We start from the raw sequence: 22030 nt of genomic DNA on the forward strand, positions 1-22030 counted from the left end.
TCACACAAAATCTAGGGGGACATAAGTTTTGTCCTCTAGCGGTTGCGAGTACACAGACCGGTGGGCGGGGTTTTCCTTATAAGGCAGCGCTGGGTCACTCAGCTCCTGTAGCCTAGCGGCGTCTGGTTGCTATGGTGACGGGTGCGCAGAGCGAAGGAAGAGTCTGCGGGAGGCCCGGCGGCGGCCATTTTGTTGCAGCTCAAGTGGGAAGTGAGGAGACTTGTCAGAGTTCTCTTCCGGTTTTGTATGAGCTTCTGCTGGATGTGAGGAAGGAGAGTGTGTGCCCAGTGAGGAGGAGGTAATAATGGCTTCTTATTATGAGAGAAGGGGGTCCCAGCAATCTGGATTGGATGGGGAGATCATGTCACCTCCACACATCATCATTTTCCTGCAATTCCTTTGATGTGTAGAACATTGGCTGGGGGGCTCTGCTGGGGCAGAATGTGGATGTTTTAGGGGTATACACTATATAAGTGGGATGGCCAATTAGTGTCAATGTCACCTTTAGACCCCACTGAGATTCTAGCACATACATTTTTGCACACTGTCTTGACAAGCCTCATTTAAAAGCACCTGGAGGAAGAAGTATATTTACTGCTCATAGCATCCAGTCAGATCTTCCAGTTCCCCTGGGGTCAGGGGTGATGAACCCAGGGACATGTGCTCTGGAAGACCATGGCCTGAGCCATATAGAAGTCTGCCCGGGGATGGGAAATGAACGGCCACCCGGGAATGGGGAACGTAAGACCACCCTGGAGATGGGGAACGAAAGACCGTCCCGGAGATGGGGAAGGAGAGACCGTCCCGGAGATGGGGAAGGAGAGACCGTCCCGGAGATGGGGAAGGAGAGACCGTCCCGGAGATGGGGAAGGAGAGACCGTCCCGGAGATGGGGAAGGAGAGACCGTCCTGGAGATGGGGAAGGAGAGACCGTCCTGGAGATGGGGAAGGAGAGGCCGTCCTGGAGATGGGGAAGGAGAGACCGTCCTGGAGATGAGGAAGGAGAGACCGTCCTGGAGATGGGGAAGGAGAGACCACCCCGGAGATTGGGAAGGATGGTGATGGGGAAGGATAGAACGTCCCGGAGATGGGGAAGGAGAGACCGTCCCGGAGATGGGGAAGGAGAGACCGTCCCGGAGATGGGGAAGGAGAGACCGTCCCGGAGATGGGGAAGGATAGAACGTCCCGGAGATGGGGAAGGAGAGACCGTCCCGGAGATGGCGAAGGAGAGACCGTCCCGGAGATGGCGAAGGAGAGACCGTCCCGGAGATGGGGAAGGAGAGACCGTCCCGGAGATGGGGAAGGAGAGACCGTCCCGGAGATGGGGAAGGAGAGACCGTCCCGGAGATGGGGAACGAAAGACCGTCCCGGAGATGGGGAACGAAAGACCGTCCCGGAGATGGGGAAGGAGAGACCGTCCTGGAGATGGGGAAGGAGAGACCGTCCTGGAGATGGGGAAGGAGAGACCGTCCTGGAGATGGGGAAGGAGAGACCGTCCTGGAGATGGGGAAGGAGAGACCGTCCTGGAGATGGGGAAGGAGAGACCGTCCTGGAGATGGGGAAGGAGAGACCGTCCTGGAGATGGGGAAGGAGAGGCCGTCCTGGAGATGGGGAAGGAGAGACCGTCCTGGAGATGAGGAAGGAGAGACCGTCCTGGAGATGGGGAAGGAGAGACCACCCCGGAGATTGGGAAGGATGGTGATGGGGAAGGATAGAACGTCCCGGAGATGGGGAAGGAGAGACCGTCCCGGAGATGGGGAAGGAGAGACCGTCCCGGAGATGGGGAAGGAGAGACCGTCCCGGAGATGGGGAAGGAGAGACCGTCCCGGAGATGGGGAAGGATAGAACGTCCCGGAGATGGGGAAGGATAGAACGTCCCGGAGATGGGGAAGGAGAGACCGTCCCGGAGATGGGGAAGGAGAGACCGTCCCGGAGATGGGGAAGGAGAGACCGTCCCGGAGATGGGGAAGGAGAGACCGTCCCGGAGATGGGGAAGGAGAGACCGTCCCGGAGATGGGGAAGGAGAAACCGTCCCGGAGATGGGGAAGGAGAGACCGTCCCGGAGATGGGGAAGGAGAGACCGTCCCGGAGATGGGGAAGGAGAGACCGTCCCGGAGATGGGGAAGGAGAGACCGTCCCGGAGATGGGGAAGGAGAGACCGTCCCGGAGATGGGGAAGGATAGAACGTCCTGGAGATGGGGAATATAATAGTGTGTGGATTTGGTTGTGATTGTGTGAAGTCGATCAGATACATATACAGCTGTGATTGAAAGACTTTTTTTTTTTTTTTCATTTTGTAGGAAAGTTTTTTTTTTTTTTTTTTTCGGTTCTGGATATACAGGGTGATACCCTGACCAGGGTACACGAGGCTCCACGTGTCTATATGACTTCATCCCACCCACTCCGGGCCTCTTTCGCAGGACTGAGGATCTGAAATTTTACTTTACAGTGAACCTGTATTCCCTGGAAGACCATGATCTGAGCCTTATAGAAGTTTGCCTGGTGAAGAGGAACGGAGGTCCGCCTAGTGAAGAGGAACGGAGGTCCGCCTAGTGAAGAGGAACGGAGGTCCGCCTAGTGAAGAGGAACGGAGGTCCGCCTAGTGAAGAGGAACGGAGGTCCGCCTAGTGAAGAGGAACGGAGGTCCGCCTAGTGAAGAGGAACGGAGGTCCGCCTAGTGAAGAGGAACGGAGGTCCGCCTAGTGGAGAGGAACGGAGGTCCGCCTAGTAAGGAGGAACTGGGGTCAGCCTAGTGAAGAGGAATGTATAGTTTGTGGATTTGGCGGTGATTGTGTGAAGCGGATGGGGTAAATATTAGAGCTGCACAATTAATTGTTAAAAAATCATGATCCGATTCAACCCCCCCTGAGGATCTCTATTGCTGATTCTTTCATATAACAAGTGGAGAGACTTATCTGCCTCACTTGGCTGTCAAAAGAAAACATCCAGGCAGTCTGCCAAGTTTTTAAAATTAAACATTGTAACTTCCTTCTTAGATCAAAGGGAAACTTCTTTGTGTAAAGAAAAATCCAGGCAGTCTGCCACGTTTTTAAACAATATGTATCTGCAGGAAGTTTAACCACTTAAAATCTAAACCTTTTTCTGACACTTGTTTCTCAAGTTAAAATCAATATTTTTTGCTAGAAAATTACTTGAAACCCCCAAACATTATATATATTTTAGCAGAGACCCTAGGGAATAAAAATGCCAATTGCTGCAATATTTTATGTCACACTGTATTTGCCCAGCGGCCTTTCAAACAAAATTTTTTGGTAAAAAATACACTTCAATGAATAAAAAAAAAAAAAAGAACCAGTAAAGTTAGCCCAATTTTCTTTGTTTTATTGTAAAAGATGTTACGCCGTGAGAATCGTGATCTATCTTCTAAGCAAAAAAAACGTGATTCTCATTCTAGCCAGAATCGTGCAGCTCTAAGCCCTTGTACACACGGTCGGAGATTCCGACAACCAAATCCGTCGGAGTAATTCCGACGGATTAATTCCGGAAGAGGTCCGGAAGTGATGTTGCATACACACGGTCGGACTAAATTGTCGGAAAATCCGATTGTACATAACGTGATGACGTTATTTAGTTACGACGGGACTACGTTCAGGCTAGTAGCCAATAGCTTTAGTCTAGGAATTTGATCTGAGCATGCGTGGCACTTTGCCAGTCGGAGTAGGCTACACATGATCGGAGTATGTCCGATAGGAGCATTTTGTCGGAAAATTTTACCGGCAAGTTGGAAAACTTGGTCCGTCGGATATTCCGACGGAAACAGTCCGATGCAGATCACACACAGTCAGAATATCCCACAAAACGGTCCAATAGGAAAGATTCCGTCGGAATCTCCGACCGTGTGTACAAGGGCTAATACATATACAGCTCTGACGGAAAGACTTTTTTTTCATTTTGTGGGAAAATTTATTTTAGGTTCCAGGTATATAAAATGGTGATAAGGTGATAGTATGAGGTGATAAAATGAATAGTTTTATACGGGGCCACATGTGTCTGACTTCATCCCCCCACACCATGCCCCTTTTTTATAGAACTGAAGATCTGAGATTTTTAATTTACACTGAGCCTGTGTTGGTGATAATGATCCTAAGATAATAAGTGGGCTAAGTTGTGGTCACCTTGGTTTACACTGACTCCTTGGTCCATGCGGAGCTTCCTAGTCCTTAGACTTCCTCATCAATCATTTATATTGCTGAAAACTGGTGGCTACCCAACCATCACACCTACCGTATTATATGGCCATTTGTATGTGGACAGCCCTGAAAGTTATTGACTTTTGCAGGGAAGGGTAGTCTTAAGGCTTTGTTCACACAGGGCAAATTACATTGGTGCCCCGTGCGGATCTGTGTTTTACCTACACAGGTGTTGCGTGCATTTCCGTGCTGGCAAGTCCCATAGCTGATATATGTGGGTCACCAGCGCAAATTGATTATTAATTGTTTCAAAAAATACATAGAAACATAAAAGACTAGTTGCTGCAGTCAAAAATAAATTCCTCCAGTGGATGAAGGAAAAAATACAATGAATATGGTGTTGACTGCGCTACCCCAATGTCATAACATTTAAATACACTACTCTTATTCAACTGTGAAATGAGTATAACCAGGGCTTGACAAACTTGCTTAGAATCTAGGAGCCAGCTGAAAGTTAGGAGCCCGTTATTTAAATCCTCTGCCCAGCACCCAGAACTGCATGTCTGGGGCATCGGGAAATAAGAATTGCTCATGCCTGATGCCAAGAGAAAAAAGGACAATATAAAAAAATAAAATAAAATTTAACAAATCAACTTTTATTTTGTTATAAGATTTTGCAAATAAGTTTTTTTTTTTCTCCTTCACTGATGTGCTCTGATAGGCTGCACTGATGGGGCAGCATTGAGGTTGGAACTGATGGGCACTGACAGGTGGCACTGGGCACCAATAGGCAGCACTGACAGGTGACTCTGGCAAGTGGCACTGGATTGCACTGGTTGGCACTGGCAGGTGGCACTAACTGGCATTGGCAGATGGCACTTGTTGGCACTGGCAGATGGCATTGGCAGGTGGCACTAATTGGCACTGGCAGGTGGCATTGGATTTTGATTGCTTTTTTTATATATATTTTTGTGGACGTTATATTTACAGAATTTTTCACGTGAATGCACTTTGTCACTTTATTTGCAATATTGCATGTTTTATGGACTGCACGAATATCACTTTATTGCTGTTGATATAGAGCACAATTTTTTACTAATTAGATTTATATTTTGACAGCGCAGCGTATTATATATTTGAATAAAGTGTTGCAACAACCGCCATTTTATCCTCTAGTCTGCCACCCCACGAATAAGTATTTTTATGACGAAACGTACATCGGGTGGCAGACGTGCTGACGTCATCGCCATACAGCGTAGGTTGGACTGGCGATTGCATGCAGGCCGGCATTTTTTATGGGCGTTTTTACTGCTTTCTATGTAAGTGTATGTCTTTATGTTTATTACTGAACTATACTGAATTATGCTATGGTGAGTCTTCTTTCCCTTTCCCTGGGATCCCGAGTACTGCCTTTCTGCTTCACGTGCTGCTGTTGACGGTCCCGGCCTGTTTTATTCAATAAGGGAGCCTACTGTGATCATGGTCTGAGGAGGTGCTGTGGAGATTGACTATGGGCATGAAATCGCTTGCCTTTTGGTAAGCGCATATTTTGTGTGGTGGTGGTGGTCCCCGATCCCTTAGGAATAGCACAGCCGCAAACCTCAGGGGTAACGCTTAGTCTGAAGATCTTGACTAGAGAAGAACTGTTGTTGTAATGACACAGACAAGTGCACATCAAAATGTATAATATATGTTTGTTTTACAGATACATTTTTTTATTATGACCTTATTAGATCGGAGTAAAAGGAGTGAGCACATTTAGACTGATAGCCAAATCTGTACACAGACTTCATAATGGAGAACCGGTCACCCCTCACATCACCGGGTAAGAGGAGACTTTCATTTCTTGTAAAGGAGAGAAGAGTATTGAGGATTCCCGTAGATACATCTTCTGCTACCATTATATCCTTTGTCTATGTGTTCAGAAAATATATAATGTTTTGAGAGTTTTAACTAATCTTCATATCTAAAATATGCATTTTAATGTATGCAAAAAAGGCAAAAATAGAGCTGACAATGAGAGGGATATAAAGACATAGAAACAATGTATTCAGTCAGTGTGTGTGTGTTTCCTACAGATGGATCCTATAAAAGAAATCCCCCAGAGAGATGTCCCCGTCCTCTGTATTCCCGGGACTCCACAGAGGAACATCAGGAGATCCCTCAGGAGGATCAGGTAGGGGGGCTGAAGAGTCTTTACAGAAATGTGTATATTATATATATATATATATATATATATATATATATATATATATATATATATATATATATATATATATATATATATATAATATTATGTTTGTTTAGTGGATCTCATGTAATAAGGTTATTTTCATTTTTAAGGGCGAAAATCCAATTAAAGTTGAAGTTAAAGAAGAAACAGATGAGACCTATTTAAGGAGTGACCATATATATAAGGAGGAGAAATTCCCTCCAGAGATCAGCATAGGTGAGTAATAAGTTAGAAGGCTGGCCATTGGCTAGCCTGAGTTTGTAGGAAGAGTCTGGGGCTTATAATCCCCCCCCCCCCCCCCATCCTACTCACTTGTCGGCTAGCGTCTTTTCCTAGTGAGGAAAGCAGTCACTTACGGGTCAAGCACAGCTTTTTCATCGGGTCGAAGTGTCTCAGCTGTCAGGAGCTGTGAGCGCACATCTCAGGAAGCTCTTGTCTCTGCATTCCAGATCAGGCACGGGACGTATTGGTGACGTAATTCCTGGGTTCATACGGCGGGAGATTGGCAGCTCCTTTCATCTTTGGTTCTCCTCTGGTCAATCGGTGCAGGTACCTACCGCGGGTGGTGCTCCTAAAGCACTCCCCGGTCCGGGAGTTAAAGGGCCAGGAGGTGGGGTGGAGCAAGAGGGAGGCATGCAGGGTCATACTATCAGGCTGGTGGTTCCATAGCACTGCTGTGTCATTTTAATTAAGGGGGTTTCACAGGCACCTGACACGGGGGTGGGTGTGGACAGGCGGGCTCACAGATCTCGTGATTGGCAGGATTGTGCCCCCACACAGCAGGTATCAGTGGTGTGCATGTGCGGCATTTGGGGTCAGCATAGATTTGCCAGACTTGCGGGACACCATGCTAGTCAAAGGGGATGGTGAGGGATCACGACAGATTAATCTTACAGGGCTGGCTGCTTTTTTTCTGGGGGGGGGGTTGCATTCAGTCACCTGACCCCCCACGTGCAGGGTATCACTGGGTCTGCCACAGTGTTGGTTTGGCCAGCGTCAGCCTTTCCAGCACCAGGGGCTATAGCACCGGGCACCACACTGGTGCCATTCTTGCTAGGTGCTGGGCCTCATTGTTCCACCAATGGTGGCCAAGTTCCGCCCCTCACTGGGTGCCTCATCATGCACATCAGCACGATCAGGGCAGGCAGAGCTCGGCTCCAGGGCCCACAGTCCTGGGCATGTCACTGGTGACTCGGGCAGTTCTCTGTGTCGCATAGTCACATGATTTGGTGGCCACGTTAGCACTTCATTTGGGCTGCCACTGTCACGGGCATTTATTGATGCATTCTCCGCTGCACTTTCACCATTATTTTTTTTTCTTCCCACTACAGAGCTCACACTTCACTCTGGTCAAGTGGTCTATTGTTTTTTTATGTTGCTGTTAAGTTTTTGATTTTCTGTTTGATCATTCCATCATTCTATTTAGTGCATACCTCATGATGTTGTTTCAGGTGGATTCCACATTTTACATTCAGCAACAACAAGGTGTGTTTTGTGTGTCTTTCAGTCAGGGGTCATAGCTAGTGGCATTATGTACCAGGATCTGTCACGTCTACAGATCCGTGCAGGCTGAGGTTTCATTTTTAATGATTGTAATATTTTCAGTCTTTTCGCCTGTACTTCATACATCATACGTTACACGTCACTTACATTCCTATTTCTACCTAACACGGTCTTTAGGTTACAAGCTCTGAGTGTTTGTTTTTAATTACCTGTCTTTGCACTGCAGGTTGCTCGAGCTCGCTTACTACATACACACAGGGGGGTTTGGTCACTCGATTCACCATCACGCGCTGTTCCGGTGTGTTTGCTTGGTTTCGTTGCACCTTCATTTTATTCAGAGTTAGGCACAGTTGGGTGTTTTTGTTTGTTCGGGATTTGAGTTTCTGGGGGTTTGATGGTCTAAAGTTGTTTTTTTTTCCACAGATTTGGACATGTTTCGCATGTTTCGGAGAGCGACAGATTCCCCTTCATCCTTCCTACTCCTGTTAGGAGTTCAGAGCATGATAGTGCCCCATCTTTTAGAAACTGGACTATACCGAAGCTCATTGCAGAGCTCCAACGCAGGGACATTCCATTCTTGCTTAGAACCAGGAAAGCGGAGCTGTTCAGGCTGTTGTTTTCTAGCCCGTCCCAGCCACAGCCTTCCACTAGTGCAGAGAATGTGTCATTGCTTACGTCACTAACCCAGATTCACACAGTCCTAAACACACTCTCCACTTCTGTTCAACTGCTGCAAGACGGGATGGATGTGATGGAAGCCCGCCCAGCCACAGTGGAGGTGGCTGCTGCCCCCACAGCCGCTGTACTGGCTGGCCCATCTACAGGTAATACCAGCAGGCCATTACCTGTAGCCATTCCTTCTCCACTTGCAGTGCTGCCATCCTTGACCCCTGCGCACTTCATCCCGACCAACCTCAAAAAAGATATCTTAGAGGGAAAGGACATAAATCTGGCATCCCTTCTCATAGCATCACAAGACATGGCCGAAAACAAGTCTCATGCTTGCGGGGAAGTCTCTGGTTCTCAAAACTAGAGACCCTAGGCTTAATCGTAAGCTCAGCATAGCAGAGTTTGTTCTGGTCTTTGGTATTTACAGAGACGTCATTTGTGCTGTTAGTCCTGCTAGGAGAGAGGAGTTGGACCTGTATTTATATTTACATAAGGTAGTGGATCTGGCTCACAAGTACGTAGGCTCGGCCTTCTATGACTATCACCGGTCTTTTTCAGCAAAGGTTGCAGCTACTAGGGCGCAGTTTCAAATGGTCACATTGACATGGTCACCTGTTTGCTCTAGGAAGGATTTGCAGTCTCTCTTAGGCATGCTTTACTTTGCTATGAGGATTATTCCTCAGGGCAGGTCATTTGTGTCTAGGTTATTGCTTCTCCTACCTCTGTGCCAGGACACAGACTCAGCTGTGAGGTTACAAGCCGACGCCGCTGCTCATCTGCTCATGTGGGACCAATTTTAATAATGTCCCCCAGGGTTTATTCAGATGCTGCAGCCTCAGTGGGTTTTGCAGCTATTTGTGGATGTCAGTGGTTGGCTGATCCTTGGGCTCCTTGACGTTTTCAACATTGCCGGGTTTTCTCAGACTTCGGCACTGTTTGAGATTTATCCAATAGTCGCAGCAGCGGTCACTGGGGGTCACACTTGGTCTGGCCACACAGTCCTTTTCTTTACCAATAATTCAGCCACAGCTGAAATCATCAATAAAGGGTATTTCCGGGTCACTCATCATAATGTCCTTCATGTGCAAGCTGACATGGTTGGGATCCTGATAGACCATCATTTTTTGTGGCTCATCCCATTTAAAGCCATTTTGAAAGGTATACAGAGAAATCAGGGTCAGTAACGTTTGACACATCTGCCAATCACCGGCCAGATGTTCCGTAGGCTGTCTGATTTGTTGTCCCTCTCACCATTTGACGCAGGCCCCAGCCTTGTCCTCTAGGCTGCTGTCTTTCTGAGTTACTTCAGTTTCCTCAGACCCGGGGAGGTATCCCAAGCCAGGCATAACGCACCAGTGCTCCTCAAGGGTAGTCTCACCAGATATCCTGATCACTTTAACTAACCAACTACCCAATAACAAAAACTGGCAGACTGGTCAGGGTTTCATCATCAACAATTACAAGACCAACACCATCTGGTGTCCAGTGGATGTCTTGGACCAACTATTCTCTGCTTGCAGTGGCTCCTCTTGATAGCCCACTACTTCCTTTCCATATACAACCTCTGTCGTCCAGATGGTTCATCTCCCATGTTAGAATTTTGCTTGTTAGCTTGGGTTTTAATCCAAAACAGTTTATGGGGCATTCCTTTAGGATTGGGGTGGCTACCTCGGCATCCAAGCCAGGGGTCCCGCCCCACGTCATCAAATATATGGGTTGTTGGTCATCATCCTGTTACACTCTATATATTCCTGATCCTCACGAGGAAGTTAAACAAGGTTTTGATACTCTTCTTGTCTGACTGTGTATATATTTTACATGAAACTTCACCATGCTTATCTAGATCTGGTATTTTTGCCCTGTTTTAAGCATACTGTTCCTCGTGACCATGGAACACCTCAGATCACCGTAGTTGGGGTCAGTCATATTCCACTATCCAGAGCATGACTACAAGTTAGAAAACTGGACATTGGCTAGTCTGAGTTTGTAGGAGGAGTCTGGGGCTTATAATCCCCCCCCCCTTCTTACTCGCTCATCAGCTAGCGTTTTTTTCCTAGTCCCTCCCACCCATACCCCTTATACTGCTTATTTCATACTCGTTAATGCACACTGTTCCTCGCGACCATGGCACACCTCAGGTCGCTGTAGTTGGGGATAAGTCGTATTCCAGTATCCAGACGTTGACTACAAACACTAAATACAGAGAAGAGTCTGTATCCCAGATTCTCCTTGTTCAGTCACTACAACAATCTCTTCTTCTCCCCCCTCCTCTGTCAGTAGACAGTAATGGGGAGACAGTATGTGCCCAGTGGGGGAGTCAGGAGCCATCAGCCTCTGTTAAGCTGGCCATACATGGATCAAAATTCAGCCAGTTCAGCAGGGACTGGCCACGATTAGATCCATGTATGGGCAGGCTGATTGTGCCCAAGTCAATCCATCCATCGACTTGGGTACAACCAGCCTATCAGATATTTTACATCCGACTGCTGCCTGAGGCTATAGTCGCTAGCAGTTATCATTGTGTTCTGCAGACCAGAAAGGCCTCACACACACTCTGGGGTCGCTCATACTGTACATCTCAGTACAGGGGGCTTATCTCTCATTTTTATTCACAGATCCTGGAAACACCAGAGCCATTCAGAGAGACGTCAAAGCTTGGGAAAAGGAAGAAGAACATGTGAGGATTAAAGAGGAGGAAGTTCCTCCAGAGATCAGCACAGGTGAGGACTAAACACTAAATCCAGAGAGGAGTCCCAGTTTCTCCTTGTTCAGTCACTACAACAATCTCTTCTCCTCCCCCCTCCTCTGTCAGTAGACAGTAATGGGGAGACAGTATGTGCCCAGTGGGGGAGTCAGGAGCCATCAGCCTCTATTAGACTCCGGATCTCCTCCTCACATCATGTCATTGTGTGTTACCAGCCAAGAGACGTGACCAGTCTCCCCCCACACACACTCTCTGGGGTCTCTCATCTCAGTACAGGGGGCTTCACTCTCATCTTTATCCACAGACCCCGGAGACACCCAGAGAAGCGTCAAAACTGAGACAGAAGAAAATGGAAATTCAAAAATTAAAGAGGAGGAGATTCATTTAGAAATTAGCGCAGGTGAGTGATAAGCATCAGCTTTGTAATTAAACTTTCAAAGATGAAATCATTTGTTATGATAATTATAGGAGTGGTACCAAGATTGAATGCCAGCCATGTTCTTGTTTTCTAAACAATCACTTTCATTTTCTTCTGGCTATTTTCATCAACACCATGTAATCCATTGTGATGTTCAGCCCCCCTCTAGAACAACTGTTTAAAGTGATATTAAAGTCTTGTTTGTTATTTTTAAACAAAAAAAAAAATGTTATCCTTACCTGCTCCATGTAATGGTTTTGCACAAAGCAGCCCAGATCCTCCTCTTCTCGGGTCCCTCGCCGGCACTCCTCGTCCCTCCCTCCTATTGAGTGCCCCTACAGCATGCAGCTTTCTATGGAAACACCTGAGCCAAGCCGCTACTCTTGTGTGTCCATTCAGAAATGGAGCCGTGGCCTGGCCCCACCCCCTCTCTCTTTTTATTGGCGCACCGACTTTGACAGCAGCAGGAGCCAATGGCATCTGCTGCTGTCTCAGGCAACGAGGAGGAAGAATCCCAGATATCTGAGGCTCTCGTGCAACATCACTGGATCAAGATGGGGCTCAGGTAAGTATTATAAGAACAGAGAACTAGCTCGGCATTGCTGTGCAAATATGTTGTGCCACATCCTATATAAACAACAAGACAAGGAAGAAACCCCCCTATTGGTTGGACTTTGAAGGCACGTACAATAATCAAATAAAGTAAAGTTTTTTTTATTGTAACAATTTATACAAGGTATAACAGCAAAAGAGGGTATATATCACAAAGCATTTAAAACACATGCAACAGTGTCCGTAGTGTGATATAAATAATGAATAAACGTGTCACCCATACAAAGTACGATGAATCAAGGTACTTTTCAGGTAAGTATTATGGGGGCTGCTGCACACAGAAGGTTTTTTTATCCTAATTCATATAATGCATTAAAGTGGATGTAAGCCCTCACATATATCCAGTGAAGTGAACAGCAGATGATACACAGAGATGAAACAAATCCCCCTACATACATGTATATCTGCTGTCTTCAGCTTGCTATATCTTTTAGAAAGTGCACATTGTGTTACAGATTTTCTTTTCCTGTTCAGTGCCGATTGTAAAATCTGGGCATACAGCCAAGACAGCTGATTGGAGGAAAGGCACACGCCCCCTCTCCTCATTGCCAATGGAAGGAAGGAATGTACAGAGCTCTGCTGTGAGAAGGCAAGCTGTCTGCTAATCTATTTATAGCAAACTCCCAAGATACAAATTTCAGGCTGCTTTTATCTGCTGTGTGGGAGAAATTGTCAGACCTTATCAGGCTGATAAAGCTATGGTGCAGGAGAAAGCCACGGGACTCGGAGCTTTGGAGAGAGATAAGAAAACCCTATAGATATATGTGCCCAGCTCAAATTTCATGAATCGGGTTTACATCCACTTTAAAAAAAAAAACTTCTGCCTTGATTACCACTTTAAGCTGGCCATAGAGGGATCAAAATTTGGCCGGTTCAGTAGGGTATGATTCGATTTATGTATGGGCAGGCTAGTTGTACCCAAGTCGTTCCATGGATTGACTTAAGTACAATTAACCTGTCAGTTTTTTTCATAGGTGGCTACAGCCACTAGCAGTAATCATGTTCTGCCGCCTGGGAAGGCTCCCCACACCCCCTTCCAACTGCCAGCAGAACATAATAGCACTGCGGAAGGGATTCCCCTATCAACACTGACTGTGTTGTCTTGTGATCTTTCTGGGCAGCAGTTACAAGACTGTATTGTGGTGCAGATTTCCATCTTTCACTGAAGCTGTTGCTGAATGATTGCTCATGTGCTTTTCAATGGTGGAGGTGCATGATATGATAGGAGGCCTGAAATAACAAACCTTTGCTCAGCCAAGGTGGAGATAGCTTTCCTAAGGAAAGTCGCTAAAGAACTTCCTAAAGAACATGGAAAGCAGCACAAAATTCCAGCAACTGCTTGGTAACAAGATCTGGATTAGTCCTCTGGGGAGCAGGCCTAGTATTTTTGAGCTATTTTTCCATCTGCAGGCTATGAGAGATCTGTCTATTTTCTATGAACACCCATGATAGAACATTCTGTTCCAGGGGATCACTGGTTAGGTGAGATATGAATGAGGTCATTGCTTGCATCCTAGAATTCAGATGTAAATTATAAAATATTGGATTTGATGAGTAATTTCAACAGGTTTTCACTTTAAAACAATATCAGGCCATTTAATTAGGCTGACATAAACTCTAGAAATCCAGCCAAATGTCTAAATTCACAGGTAAATATAGGACGTTTTTATATTTGCTTGGAGCAATGTAACGTTCTTTCATATGTTCTTTTTTTTTACTAGATGGCCGATACAGACCGTACAATATGGAAGAACGTACTAATTTCTTTCCAGCTGGTGATCTAGAAAATGATGACATAACATCCAATTCATCAGGAGAAAACCCTATTACCCCAAAACTCCATCCAGTATTTCACAGCGTTGCTCTATTAAGCAGTCCATCCACACATAGGGCTCCATCTGCTGAAAACTCACTTCTTTACACAAGTCCGCATGGTGAACCATCTATCCAAAAAGCCAAACTTGCATCAGACAAGAAAAGTCAGAAAGTAGAAAAGCCATTTTCATGTTCAGAATGTGGGAAATGTTTTCCGCGGCGGAGCCATCTTCTTTCCCATCAGATGAGCCATACAGGAGAGAAGCCATTTTCATGTCCAGAATGTGAGAAATGTTTTTCCTACAGATCTGGTCTTCTTCTACACCGGAGAACTCACACGGAGGTGAAGCCTTATTCATGTTCTGTGTGCGGGAGGGCTTTTACCCGGAGGTGGATTCTTCTTGAACACGAGAATACCCACACGGGTGTAAAGCCTTATTCCTGTACCGAATGCGGAAAGTCTTTTTCTCAGAAACAGCGACTTACTTGGCACCAGGGAACTCACTCGTCTGAGAAGCCTTTCCCTTGTGCAGAATGCGGAAAACGTTTTACCCACAGAGCACTGCTTTCCACCCATCAGAGGACTCACACCGGGGCAAAGCCTTATTCTTGCTCCGAATGTGGAAAGTGTTTTCCTTCCAAACATCACCTAGTTCTTCACCAGAGAGCTCACACAGGAGAGAAGCCGTTTTCATGTTCAGAGTGTGGAAAGTCCTATATCAAGAGAGGAGACCTTACTTGCCATCAAATGACTCACACAGGGGAGAAGCCTTATGCATGCTCAGAGTGTGGGAAATGTTTTGCTAAAAGGTCTCATCTTGTCAATCACCAGAGAACTCACACAGGTGTGAAGCCTTACTCGTGCTCAGAATGCGGGAAATGTTTCGCTAAAAAGTCTTATCTCACCGTACACCAGACAACTCACACAGGGGTGAAGCCGTTCTCTTGTTCCGAATGCGGTGAAAGCTTTTTTTGGAAAATATCCCTTACGAGACACGAAAAAGTCCATACGGGGCAGGAGTTGCACTCATGTTCAGAATGTGGAAAATGTTTTACTGACCGATCTATTCTTATTGAACATCAAAGGATCCACACAGGAGAGAAGCCTTATTCCTGCTCGGAATGTGGGAAATGTTTCTCTCGGTGTTCCAGTCTCATCGTACATCAGAGGACTCACACTGGCGAAAAGCCTTATTCCTGTTCTGAATGCGGGAAATGTTTTGCTTCAAGAATGTATCTTACTAAACATCAGCGAACTCACTCAGGAGTGAAGCCATTTTCCTGTTCCAAATGCAGTAAAAGTTTTCACTTTAAGTCATATCTTAACAGACATGAAAGAGTTCACTCAGGGGAATCTTAAAGCAGGACTAACTATGCCTCAGAAAATTAACAGGGTGATCTCCCATTTTAACACTAAAAAAGAAGGGATGCAGCGCCATCTGAGTGTAGTATTGGACACTTAAGAATTAATTGACACCACCAAATTGGCAACTCCCAGAAAGCAATGAAAGCGATTGTCAAGCCTGAACCACCAGTGTACTCGCTGGACACAGCCACTTCTAACGCTGTCCATGGTTGTGCTGGTGGCTCCAAGTACTCCCTTGTTTGTGTGGGTAATAGAGCTGCCACGACGAGTTGATGTAATCGATCACGTCGACTACAAAAATACATAGATGTGCGTGAAAGGCGTTGAAGCGTCACATGTTGCGACTTGCAGGTCAATACACCCCCACCGCGGCTTTCAGCGTGGTGCTTCTCTCCCACACACGATCACCGCTGACTGTCCCCTATCCTCCTCCAGTCCCCATCCGTCCTTCTCCATGCTGCTGTCCCCCTCCATGCTGCTCCGTGTCTCCCACTCCCCTCTCTTCTCCATGTCCCCTCCGTGCATCTGTCCCCCTCTGTTCTCCCCCTCCATGCTGCTGTCCCCCTTGGTATCTCAGGATGGAGAGCGGAGGTAGGTGCCGGTAAACCCGGCTCCTTCGTTTTCTGAATGGACAGAGTCAGCAACCACTGACTCTGTCAATTCACATAACTGAAAGATTGTAAGCTGTGATTACGATGTCTCAGTTAATGAATGGAAGAAACCGCTGTCTTCTCTCCATTCATTATCAGTGCAGCGGAGGCTACAGAGAAAGGGACTGGGGAATCTGTGTCCCCAGTCCCTTTCCCTGTCTCAAATGGGAGATGTCAGAGGTCTGTTAAGACCCCTGATATCTCACCATAACCCCCCAACAGGGCTGATAAAAATATTGCAATAAATAAAAAAATTTAAAAAAGATAAAAATAAATTAAAAAACACACTAGCACTGCCCCCCCCCCCCCCCCCACTTAAAAAAAGAAAGCATTGTAAAAATAAAATAAATTATAAACATTCATGAACTTCTGAACAGAAAATAAAAACAACATTAAAGAAAAGGTAAGATAAACGAATATAACTATAATATATATATATATTATATTCTTTTATCTTAACTTTACAAAAAATAAGTACATAAAAAAAAAGGTAAGATAAAAGAATATAACTACATACATATATATATTACACATTATACACGTTGTCGGAAAATCCAATTGTTCAGAACGTGATGACGTTCGATCATTACGACGGGACTACGGTCAGGCTAGTAGCCAATAGCTTTGGTCTTGTCATTTGATCTGAGCATGCGTGGCACTTTGTCCGATCGGAATTCTCTACAAATGATCGGACAAAGTCCGATCGGATCATGTTGTCGGAAAGTTTTATATCCAGCTCTCAAACTTTGTTGGTTGGACATTCCGACGGAAAAAGTCAGATGGAACCTACACACGGTCGGATTATCCGACAACACGATCCGATCGGACATTTTCCATCGGAATGTCCGACCGTGTGTACAGGGGCTTAGAGGTGCCTGTGTCCAGTGGGTTGGTCGTCCAGAGTACAGCGATGATTCATGCTTGACAATTGCTTTTCATTGCTCTCTATGTGAGTTGCCAATTTTGTGTCAATAAATTCTTAGTGTCCAAAACTACACTCAGATGGCACTGCTTCACTTCTCTTTTGTTTTTGTCTTCATGCAGTTGCTTCTATCTCTTGGAACAAGCTGCAACTGGGTCAATTGGTTGGACTGACAATAAGGACTTATTATTGCCAACATATCACAGAGACTTTTATATACTCAGATACTCTTCTGGGTCCTCTTTCTTGGTGTGCCAAAATCTCCCCCATTCCTCTGATCTCCCACTTTTCCTGTGCTAAATGTGGGAGCAGTTTAGCAAGTAATCAAGTAGTCTGGATGTTTATCATCAAGTCCTGGATTTAAAGCGAAGCTCCAGATAAATAAAGTCTTTGTTCCTGGATGTGCCCCTGTTGAAGATTATTTTATTTTCTCTTCCTGTCATGGTGGCTGTTGTCACTGGGGTAGGAAATTAGGGAAAAGACCAAAATAAGAATCTTCTAAAGCAGGGGCATCCAACCTTTTCACTTTCCTGGGCCACATTGGAAGAAGAGGAGTAGTTTTGTGCTGCACATAAAATACAATAACCATAAGGACAGCTCATGAGCAGAAAACGTCAGGCAGATCACAAGTTAACGATCACTGATATAGATAATGTATCAATCAACATAAAACTAGTGCGATATCTGACACTGTTTTTGATAAACGAACGCATCAGTATCTGGTTAGATCAGGGGTGCCCAACCAGTGGCCCGGGGGCCACATGTGGCCCGTGACCTCCTGCTTTGGGATAGCAGGTTCTCAAGCCCTGATCATGGGTTGCTGACCCACCATGCCAGAGCATCAGTGTTTTAAATGAAGCCAGCGGTAGAGGAAGCAAGTGGCTGAATAGGGAGCAGAGCCACATTTGCCGATGCTTCCTGTATAGTGACAGCTCCTGTCCCAAGTGGAGTGATACCAAATGCATTCTGCCTGGGACAGCAACAGCCCACGATACCTGAATGTAAGACTGTTATTAAAGGTAATTTTATTACTAAAAGCAGTGTATATATGGGCATATCTGTTCTACAGTGGTTACTGGGCTGCTTTCAAACTGATCCGCAGGTGCAGTGCATTGCACCTTCGGGTTACCTGCACTGAGTCATAGACTTCTGTTATTACCTGCTGGTTTGGTGCTCTTTCAGAAAGTGCACCACACCTGCAAGATATAATAGACATCAATGGCAAAGTGCAGCTAACTTGCAGGAAAGCCACAGGTGCACTGTACTGCACCCACAGTGCAGGTAAACTGCCGCACATCAGTGTGAAAGCAGCCTTAGGCCCCTTTCACATGATCGGTTCAACCCATGCGGACCCTCCATTCACCTCTATAGACGGGCTTGTGTCCATTTGCACCCACCTACCTCCAATCCTAAACACTAAAAAAATACATATACAGAGCGGACATGGATCTGTCTTCTGTCCGCTCCACTTATTGTGGCCCGCGACCAGTTACCAAGTCGCTTAAGTGGCCCTCGCTCTTCAAAAGGTTGAGCACCCCTGGGGTTAGATGGATAGAGTAGCAATTCTCAATAAATTCTCAAGGTGCTCATCAGATATTTTGGTTCCAATTTTACATTTCATTGTGCTTCATCCTTAAAAAATAGTTGCTCACAAATATCAGTGCTGCCGAAACTGCTGCCATGAATAAGACGTGATTGTGAAAAGTGAGAGATTTTACTTTTGGAAGATAAAAATGATAAAAGTCCTGTAGAGACACGGTCACATTTTTCTTTGGCTGCATGTGTTTGTAAACATAGTTTTATAAAACATTTCCCAAAGAAATCAACATTTTTTATAATTTTGTGCTGGGCCACACTTAGCCCTTGTACACACGATCGGAGATTCTGACGGAATGTGTCCGATCGGAGCGTTTTGTTGGATATTCCGACTGTGTGTGGTCTGCATCGGACTGTTTCCGTCGGAATATCCGTCGGATCCAATTTTATAACTTGCTTGAAATATTTTCCGCCAAAATGCTCCGATCGGACATACTCTGATCATGTGTAGAGAATTCCGATCGGACAAAGTGCCATGCATGCTCAGATCAAATTCCTACATCAAAGCTATTGGCTACTAGCCTGAACGTAGTCCCGTCGTAACGAAATTACGTCATCACGTTCTGAATGATTGGATTTTCCGACAACCTCGTCCGACCGTGTGTATGCAACAGTTTCGGACAAAATCTGACGGATTTGGTTGTCGGAATCTCCGACCGTGTGTACAAGGGCTTATAGCGGTCTTGGGCCACAGGTTGGACACCCCTGTGCTAGCGGTTCTAACCTTTTGTAGGCTTTATCCATAACCAAATCCATTTTGTCTTTATTGTCCAAATGTGGAATACTGTTTTTTCAGAGATCCTTATTTCTTAAGCTTCTGCTCCGTTCCTATAGGTCAGTGGTCTCCAAACTTTGCTTGCCTTTATCTGGCTCTTAGGGCACTATTTCTTCTACTGATACTAAGCCCCATTCCTACCACTGACACCAAAGACAGGGCACTATTCCTCCTGCTTACACCAATGATGGAGCACTATTCCTTCCAACTGATACCAATGATGGGGCACTATTCCTCCCATTGACACCAATGATGGGGCACTATTCCTCCCACTAACCTCAATGATGGGGCACTATTACTCCCAACCAATACCAATGATGGGCGCTATTACTCATAACAGATACCAATGATGGGGCACTATTCCTCCCAACCGATACCAATGATGGGCGCTATTACTCATAACAGATACCAATGATGGGGCACTATTCCTCCCAACCGATACCAATGATGGGCGCTATTATTAATAACAGATACCAATGATGGGGCACTATTCCTCCCACTGACCCCAATTATGGGATGATATTCCTCCAACTGACACCTATGATGCAGCACTATTCCTCCCACCAACACCAATGATAGGGCACCATTCCTCCCACTGACACTGATTTTTTTACTCCCACCAAGCCTATGGCATTTTTTAGTCCTACCAATGCCAGGGCATTTTCTGGCCACAGTCTGACCCCTCCACCACCCAGGGGCAGTAAACTGGCCCTATCTTTTCACAGTTTGCAGACCCCTGCTATAGGTGATGAGAGATTGCTCAACCTAAGAACCTAATTTCTTTGGAAGGCTGGAGATAACCATATAAAATACCCTGTGTGTAATTCACGTACTATATATTCTTATAACTTTCTATTATTTATTTGGATAAATGACATTTTGTTACAATGTCGGCACTGGTGGTAGTTTTGAAAAAAACATCATAGGTTAGAATGACCCTTTCAAAAATTGAGTTACCAGTCAAAATATCAAAAGTTTAAACTGAGAAAATGTACCAGTTTAAGAAACAAGTTAATTTTAAAATTGATGTCGGGAACGCATTTCAAAAAAGTTGGAACAGGGCAACAAAAAAACTGGCAAAGTGAGTGGTACTAACAAGGAAGAGCTGGAAGAACATTTTGCACCTAATTATGTTAATTGGAAAGTAAGTCAGTAACATTGGTTAAAAAAAGGGCATCTTAGTGAGTCAGAGTGTCTCAGAGGGAAAGATGGGCAGAGGTTCAACAATCTCTGAAACGTTGCATCCAAAAATTGTCGAACAATATCAGAATAATGTCCCCCCGATGTAAATTTGCAAAGATATTAAATATATCATCATTTAAAGTACATAATCTCATCAAAAGATTCTGAGAATCGGAAAAAATCTCTGTGCACAAAGGACAAGGCGAAAACATAATATTAAATGTCCATGATCTTTGGGCGCTCAGATGGCATTGCATTAAAAACAGGCATGATTATGTCATGGACATCACTGCACGAGCTCAGGAATAATTCATAAAATCACCGTCTGTGAACTAGGGCTGCAACTAACGATTATTAGTAGCAGTCCAGATCTTTCATCAGTTGCAAATATTTGGTGCATCTTGAAATGAAAAACCCAACAGAGAAGACCCAGGACTGTTGAGCAGTTAGAGTTCTAAATCAGGCAAGAATGGGACAACATTCCTTTCCCAAAACTCCAGCGACAAGAGGGGATGCTACACTGTGGTAAACATGGCCCTGTCCCAACTTATTTGAGGCAGATTGCTGCCATCAATTTTAAAATGACCTTATTTTTGACTTAAAATTGTATATTTTCTCAGATTAAACATTGGCTATTTTTTCTATTTTCTGTTGTGAATAAAATGTGGGTTTATGAGAGTTACATATCATTGCATTCTTTTTTTTAATGTAGATTTTACACATCATCCCAACTTTTTTGCAATTGGGGTTGTATTTTTGCCCATGAGACTGTGTAGGGCAGGGATATGCAATTAGCGGACCTCCAGCTGTTGCAAAACTACAAATCTCATCATGCCTCTGCCTCTGGATGCCATGCTTGTGGCTGTCAGTGTCTTGCTATGCGTCATGGGACTTGTAGTTCTGCAACAGCTGGAGGTCCACTAATTGCATATCCCTGGTGTAGGGGGTGTGTCCATTTCCCCCCAGGTCTCAGATTACATTTGGCTTCCTCCTCTATGCTGTGCAATGTGTGACGTCATATCCCTGCCCTCTGTCTTCTGAAGCTAAGAAATTCTGTGTATATTCTGGACTTAGAATGGATGTAGAGGAGAGAGGGCTGTAGATAATCAGGTACAACCTATGTATGTGGATTTGCCTAACCTCTTGTGTATCTCCTGAGGCTAGCCACTTCAGTTGGTATATGTAAAGGGTTACAACAACTTAACAGCTTTTACATGTTTTATCAGGGGGTTTAGGTCTAAATATTGTTGTATTAAATCTAATTATTCCAAACTCTTTCACGTGTACTGTAGTCCTGATGTTTGTTCTCCAAGAGTGAAGCAAAATGTACAGTGTGTGTATGTGTATATATATATATATATATATATATATATATATATATATATATATATATATATATATATATATAGACAGTGTATGCACTGCTCATGTATGC

The 22030-nt window shown here is 45.1% G+C and overlaps 2 protein-coding genes across 4 annotated transcripts in view; one reads left to right on the forward strand and one right to left on the reverse strand.

Moving 5' to 3' along the window:
* Window positions 1-22030, reverse strand: part of LOC143986639 (uncharacterized) — a 166591-nt gene that overhangs the window by 93468 nt on the left and 51093 nt on the right. The window lies entirely within an intron of this gene.
* LOC143986634 (uncharacterized) lies at window positions 106-21870 on the forward strand. Of its 3 annotated transcripts, none has more exons than XM_077485041.1 (7): window positions 106-298; window positions 5856-5975; window positions 6229-6326; window positions 6494-6599; window positions 11171-11275; window positions 11564-11659; window positions 14011-21870. In XM_077485041.1, the coding sequence occupies exons 2-7, from the start codon at window positions 5945-5947 to the stop codon at window positions 15462-15464; spliced, it is 1890 nt and encodes a 629-aa protein (XP_077341167.1). In that variant the 5' UTR covers window positions 106-298; window positions 5856-5944; the 3' UTR covers window positions 15465-21870. The 3 variants fall into 3 exon arrangements, with proteins under 3 accessions (XP_077341167.1, XP_077341169.1, XP_077341168.1); XM_077485043.1 differs by having other exon boundaries at window positions 5884-5975; XM_077485042.1 differs by lacking the exon at window positions 106-298 and adding an exon at window positions 2313-5686.

Source organism: Lithobates pipiens, unplaced genomic scaffold (genome assembly GCF_037356315.1).
Source record: "Lithobates pipiens isolate NorthernLeopardFrog02 unplaced genomic scaffold, aLitPip1_a1.2 Scaffold_174, whole genome shotgun sequence".
Taxonomy (NCBI): domain Eukaryota; kingdom Metazoa; phylum Chordata; class Amphibia; order Anura; family Ranidae; genus Lithobates; species Lithobates pipiens.